General features: G+C 34.2%; 1 protein-coding gene across 1 annotated transcript; it reads left to right on the plus strand.

Moving 5' to 3' along the window:
- The first annotated feature begins 521 nt into the window (after positions 1–521).
- LOC142628402 (extracellular ribonuclease LE-like) lies at positions 522–2,497 on the plus strand. The gene is made up of 4 exons (XM_075802513.1): positions 522–533; positions 1,746–1,886; positions 1,991–2,180; positions 2,277–2,497. The coding sequence occupies exons 1-4, from the start codon at positions 522–524 to the stop codon at positions 2,495–2,497; spliced, it is 564 nt and encodes a 187-aa protein (XP_075658628.1).
- The last annotated feature ends 4,859 nt before the right edge of the window (positions 2,498–7,356 follow it).

The following is a 7,356-nucleotide window of genomic DNA, read 5'->3' on the forward strand; positions in this document are numbered from 1 at the left end:
CTCTTAAGATGTTTAGTCAAGTGACATTTCTTCAATATAAATCAGATTTTTACAAGAGAAGTTGGAAAAGAATATGGGTTTTTCCCACTTCAAAATTTACAATATCTTAATTAAGACACTGTTATTTTTTGAATAAGTAAATAGTGAGGGAAAATGAAAAGGTGCAATTTGAACCATATACATGTGGTTCTACAAAGAATATCGTTATCATTAAATTATCATTTTCAACGCTCCTTATAAGAAAGAGATTAGGCAATACCATTAACCACGAAAGTTTTCGCTAGATTCAAGGGGATTTACATGGATATCATGCCTAAAATGGAGCTACAATGACGTGTAATATATTCAATAATTAGAAATTTACAAGGTCACCTCACTTTTTAGTTTTCACAAGATTTTAATTTTAATTTTCGAAGCATTCGTAAGAATAATTCGAGCCAAAGCAAAGCCAATTCATATACAATTTCCCCTAAATAATCATGGACTTGCTTCATTTATAAGCATAAGGGAGTCCAACCATAATGTTTTTCAAGGTAAGAGGATGGTATCAAAAAATTAACTATATTATCTTTATAATTAATGTTTCAATATTTTTATAATAAAATTATAATACCTGCTTAACATTTTCCTTATTTTAGTACTCTCCATTTATCCGCTATATATATATATTTGTTTATAAAACTGACAGAAAGATAATCTCAAACTAAAGACATAAAAATTACTTACAAAAACAAAAACAAAAAAAAACCAGAGACATAAAGAAATAAGTGGTGCGACATATTTTAAAATTTAAAATCAATACTCATCCTTTATTATGAACCCTCTATCCAGGAAATTAGAGGTAGAAATCTGCATTTCTTTTGCATATGATTGCTTCCTAAAATTTCCATTTTCTTTTCCTTGGAAGTTTCTCAACTCTTGCGATTACCCATTTTCAAATAAATCTAAACCAAAATTTTGGTGTTGAGATAAAAGTGTGTGCACCTAATACATGCCAGAAGTCCATGTAGGCACATGAAGGCACTCTCTTAGCATACACTCCTTTAATTCTTATCTTTTAAGTTATTGGCACATCATATATGTGAGGGATGGGAAATTATTTCAATGTATCACAAGTGAGCAGATTCCTAATTGATATAGAGAGTACAATTTTAATTGTCAAGTACCTTGGGAAGAAAGGGTTATATTAAACGCATTAAATGTGATATAACATGCCATGAATAATACAATCATGAAATAGGTTCCTTTAACACATTACCTTGATTCTCAAAAGAAAAAAAGAAACACGTTACCTAGAATTTTTCCTTTTATACATCTATATTCACATGTTGTTTAAACTATTAAAAAAAATTCATATAGCATGCACTATGGAATATATATAACTTGGTGATATTATTGCGTCATAAAATAGTAGGGATTTGGAACCTTATTAGTAGTAGAGTATAGTAATAAGGATTATTGCATGGTCTCATTAATTATATACAATAGTATCAGCATTTTTTTTCATGCATATGTTCATTTGCCGTACTTAGTAAAAAATTTCAATTGTAAAAATATTACAAACATTTAATGCATTAGAGTGGTAGATGATGCTATATAATCCCAACCCTTTATGTATTATTGTTATAACTTTGTAAGATTGTGTGGTGCATGTAAGGGAGCAAAATGAAATTACTTCTGTCTTTGTGATTGGGGTTGTTGATGGTGAGGTAGATTATGATTATTTTTACCTTGTGTTGCAGTAGCCGGAATCCTACTGCAACACAGGTAAAGTAACATGCTATGATGATGCCTGGGAATATCGATTCACCCTTCATGGGATGTGGCCCCAAAAGAATGGGCAAGGGGTCTCATGTCCTGGAAGTCCTGACTTTCATTTCGATGAGGTATTAAAGAGTATATTTTTGTCATAAAAAAATCGTTTTAGTACTAGCAACCATTATTAGTTTTATTTGGCTTAGGAATTTCTTATACTTCACATAACCTTCAGGTGCAAAGAGGTTCGAATGACCTCCTAGGTAGAATGGACCAATGGTGGCCAAGTTTTAATGCAGCACACAAAAGAAGCAATAGACCCTTTTGGAATACCGAATGGAAAAAGCATGGCACATGCACTCCCTTCACTCAATCTAAGTACTTTGAAAAGGCTATTTCTGGAGCAGAATATCTTAACCTATACCGTATATTGCATATTTATTATAAATGTTGAATTGTGTTTAAAAAATTTACCATTGTGTATTTTTCCCTTAATAATTTCTTGTGCTTTTCTTAAACAGGAATTCGGCCTGGCATGCAAACTTATACCAGTGAAATCAAGAACGAAATTGAAATGACGTTCAACTTGAAGCCAAGGATTCAATGCAATGAGGACCAATATGGAACCGTACAACTATACGAAATAACATTTTGTGTGGACAAAACTGGAACACAATTTCAGAATTGTGCTTACAGTGCTGCCTGTAATCTATCAGTCAACAGCACAGCAATGTTCCTATAGAAGTTAAGATTTAATCTACTTAGTTATATTTGGATATGTCACCTTCTTTTTTTTGAGAAAGCAATACTCGTATTTTATTAATAAAACGCAAATGCTTCAATTCGGTTGTGTTATTTTCCATACAAATATAACAGTACTAGTATTGTCACGTTAACATAGACTTAACATGTATTATACCATTGCTTGTGTACCATTGCTTCTTTGTCACGTGGCACCTACAATAATAAATCAATAGCTTAAATTAAAAAAAATCCACTTTTAATATCTTACACCAACACAATTGTATGGTGCAAGGTACTCGGTTTTGATGAGGTGTGAGATTTTCACAACACCCAGGATATACCCTCATCTCACATAAATAAGAGTCATGTACTATTGAGTCCCACCCTGCCACGTGAGATGTGAGATGTGAGTTGTGACTCAGCCTAGGTGGAAAGGATTTAATAAGATGGTTTCATGGTTATATATGACTCAGCCAATTTAGCAAAAAACAAAAGACTCATCCAAGGTGTCCGGAATAATTTCTAGTAATATGAATAACATGTTATGTTATATTAGCCTCATCACATGCATTTTGCGCATGCGATGAGACTTTTTTTTTTTGGTTGGTATAATGTCGTAATTTTCTATTCATCTCAACTTTTAAATTATGACATTACCCAAAAATTAAATAAAAAAAAAGCAGTGAATCTTGATAAAGTAAAAAAAAAAAAAAAAGTTGGAAAGCGGTCTTAAAAGAAATATACAAAGTGGATTGAGAAGTTTTTTATTTTTTATTTTTTAAAATTTGAATAAGTTTGTTTTAAAGATATGGATTAGTAAGATAGTGTCTTATTTTATAAGCATTTAAGTAGAGTTTAAGATATATTTTTACCAAGTTATCTCCAAATTTTTTCCTTGCTAAACTTAGGATCTAGGGATAATTCGGAACTATATAAAAGTCCAGTCCAAAGAGAAGAATCATGCTATAGATAATATAGATTACATTAAAAGGGTTCTTTAGTAACCAATTATGTTTTAAATGGCGGAGGAGAAGAAGATCCTAGTTGTGGTGATCTACTGCAACTCTTTAGAGGTTACTTTTGCTAGGAAAAACACTCATACTAAGAGAAAAAGTTGTGGATTATCACGAGGTGCATGTCATAGGGTTGGTGCATACCAAGCCAAATATCATTAATGGTCTTCCACCATTTATGCTGAATAGAAACTAACCGTAAACCCACCAAAAAACCCAAAGAATTCTTTCACTGTAATCCAAAAGAGAGAAAGAAAAGAGTCAACAAATAGTGGGAAAAAGAATGAGATAATATGATAAATAAGAGAAAAGGTTGAGAATTTGCACCCAGTAGTGTACTTGCACCTTTCCGTAGAATAGATCTAGCAAGAGAGATTACCACAGAATAGTAGTATTGACATGTACTACTAGGAAACTTCCTCTCTCCCATGAGACACGTCCTTCTTAAGTTTCTCAATATTTATCTTAATATGCCCAATCTGACTCACATTCCAAACCTTATAGTTTTGTTTCAACTCTAGGCAATACGACAGTATGAGTTGGAGTTGAAATCTTTTTTGTTCGATTTGTTTCCACAAAATGTAATTTATACATATATGTGTTAATGCCTATAAGTGTGTGTGTGTGTGTGTGTCTATATATATATATATATATATATATATATATATATATATATATATATATATTTGAGAATATAAATGCTAACATGTTGAGAATATATATACTAGATCTTTGAGATTTAGTATTTTTTGTGCAAGACATATAATAGTAGAGGAAGCGGATTAATGATCATTCTGCAAAAAGTGGAGAACAACCCATTCTATGGAGTAAATCTCATTAAATAGCTGAATAATGTTCCTTCTAAAGAAAGTGGAGAACAACCCCTTCAATGATAGTTGAATAAGCTCATTTCGCAGCAGCACTCTTTGGACTGGACTTAATGTTTATGCATAGATTGACAACGACAAAATGGGACCCTCAAGCCTGTTTTGCAAAAGCGTCAGGCCTGACTTCATTCTTAGAAAAAGCCTAGACTGAAAAATGTTTAATAGATGAAACACACATGACTAGGTGTAAAAAGTGAGACAATGACCCTTAACACCTAATAATGGCAATTTGGTTATCATTGTTTCTACACGTTATTAGACAAGAATCATGGCATAACTTGTAGTAGAGGTAGAAATAAAGTTATAAAGGTATGCATCCAATCCATCAATCCAACGAAATCGGTCCAATCTAACCCAACCAACCCAATGCCTCAAGTTGGTGGATTGAAATTTTATTTTGATTCTTGAATTGAATGGAGTTCAGATTGATGATTTTTTTCAACCCATTTAATCCAATACTAATTCATAATATATAAATTTTATTTAATTGTCCTTATTTTTTTTATTTTTGGTTTGATTTATTTTGGTATTTTATAAATTAGCTTAATGAATTTGGAAATTTCAAATATAATTAAGATATATTATGTGAATTATAGTAATTTGTTAAAAAAAAAATTATTTATTTATATCAACCAGAAAAGAGAGCATTATAGAGTTATTGGCTTAGGCCAATTGTAGTGTATTAGAACACTGGAGGCCATATCAGCCATAATATTTACATTACCAAGCACAAAATTTGGGACCTAACGGAAAGAAAAACTCATACCCTGATGCTTTAAGAAAACAAAATCAGCAATCAAAGATTTTCCTTCCCAATCTAGAGATTGACCTATGTTTAACAACTGAACTAGATATTTACTACTGCACAAAACCAAAATCTAGTTGAACTAAAGCCTATTTGCTGTCATTGCTGCTACAGATGGCAATTTATGCCCGACCCGCGGATACCCAGCTCGGCCCGACTCTAATGGGCCGGATTTTACCTGGCCCAATAAAAAATAAGGTCAGAATTGGATTTTTAAAAAAAAAAAAAAAAACCCAAAGCGGGTCCGAATATATATATATATATATATATATATATATATATATATATATATATATATATATATATATATATATATATATATATATATAGATTTATAGTTAGTAAAATACCCTCATATATATACATAGTTATAAACCCTAACATTGCCTATTCCTCATTTCATTTCAGCACTTAGCTCACACCTCCGCCTCCGCCTCCCTTCTCTTCAACTCACATCTTCGCCTCTCATTTCTTCATCTCACAATCTCACTCACTCCCATCTCACCGCCGGCCCACCTACCCTAGCTTTCACCGCCGCCCAACTATCTTAGCTCTCTCACTCACTCACTCACTGTCTCACATGGCCACAAGCCCACAAGCTATCAAGCATAGGCACAGCACCATTTTGTCCTCGTCGTCGCCGATCTCACTCCACCTCGTTCTCCATTTTTTTCTTCTTCTTTTTTCTCTTTTTTTTTTTTTTCCTGGGTTTAGTTCGTCTCAATTATGTGTTTGTGATTTTGAAAGGGAAACTCATAGATCTAAAATTTGTGTTTGGTTTGTGATTTTGAAAGGAAAAATCATAGAGCTGACATTTGTGTTTGTGATTTCTGTGTTTATGCTTGTGATCGTGTTTGGATTTGTGTCTGTGTTTGTGATTTTGGGCCGAAAAATCATTAATCAAAATTTGTGTTTCTAATTTTAGGTTTGGCTGGGCATGAAGGGACGAAGCCTGCAGGGACCCGACAGGGCGGGTTTGCGTTGAGAAAAAAAAAATCCATTTAATAAACTGACTAGGTTCGGGTTTTCAGGCAAATCTGCATGTCGGGTCTGGGTACGAAAAAACCCGGCCCGAACCTGACCCGTTGTCATTCCTAACTACTACTTCTCTTAATCCTTCAAGCAGGGCACCTAAAACTCATCTAGCTGCACTACTGCTGCATCCATTGAACACCACTGCTCTGTGCCTAGTCCGAGCCTTATAAGCAAAAGCACTCCTCTTCCTTCTTCTTTGCCTGACATTAGAGATCTTGAGGACAATGCTCCACTGCCCACCAAAACCTTGAGCCATAATTTTCTGCCTAGAAGTCCTATTTCCAGTATTGTGATGATGTTCAAAAATCTCTTGGTACCTGTAAAACAGTTTTTGAGAGCTTAAAATGACATTCATTGTATCAGGTGTAATTCCTTCATGAATCACTCTGTTTCTGTGATTCCAGAAAGTCTAGAGGGTGATGAACATCAGTTGCAAAGTTTTCATGCTATTCTCATCCAGCCTCTTATGTCTAAAGATAGAATTGGTGAGCCATTGCTAAACTGTCAAGGGACCTAGGGAGGAAGTATGCAAGGCTAGTGGTGACCCATACCAACAAGCTCTAGCAAAGTTGCATTGAAGAAAAAGATGGCTAGCAGATTCCTTTACACAACCTTCCCTTCACAAAAAGAACAGAGAGCAACAATTGGAATTCCCCTTCCTTTTAGAGTTTGAAAAGTTGGCAGACTATCATGAAGTACCTTCCAAACTAAGTTGCATATTTTCAAGGGCAGACTAGCCTTCCAAATAATGTTCCACACAACCTTAGGGACATTTTGGGGTCTAAGGGTTGCATTGGCTGACACATTTGCCTCTTCCAACAGGACCACATAAGCTCTGTGGACTTTATACTCTCCTGAATTTGAGAACTTCCACATTAGAGTATCTGTCACATCGCCTGTTTTTGAGATGGGAATGCTTAAAATCTCTGAGCTTATAGGGGGGGGGGGAATACAAGGATCTGACCAAATCAGGCTTCCAAGAGTGAGTGTTTTGGTCAATGAGATCAGCTACACTACCTGTGGAAAGGTTCGGGTTTTGCAGATTTGAGGTTTGGAACCAAGCAGGATGGTCTAAGGGAATGTTTATACCATTACCAACCCACCACTTCCCCTTTCT

The sequence above is a fragment of the Castanea sativa genome, chromosome 3 (genome assembly GCF_040712315.1).
Source record: "Castanea sativa cultivar Marrone di Chiusa Pesio chromosome 3, ASM4071231v1".
Classification (NCBI taxonomy): domain Eukaryota; kingdom Viridiplantae; phylum Streptophyta; class Magnoliopsida; order Fagales; family Fagaceae; genus Castanea; species Castanea sativa.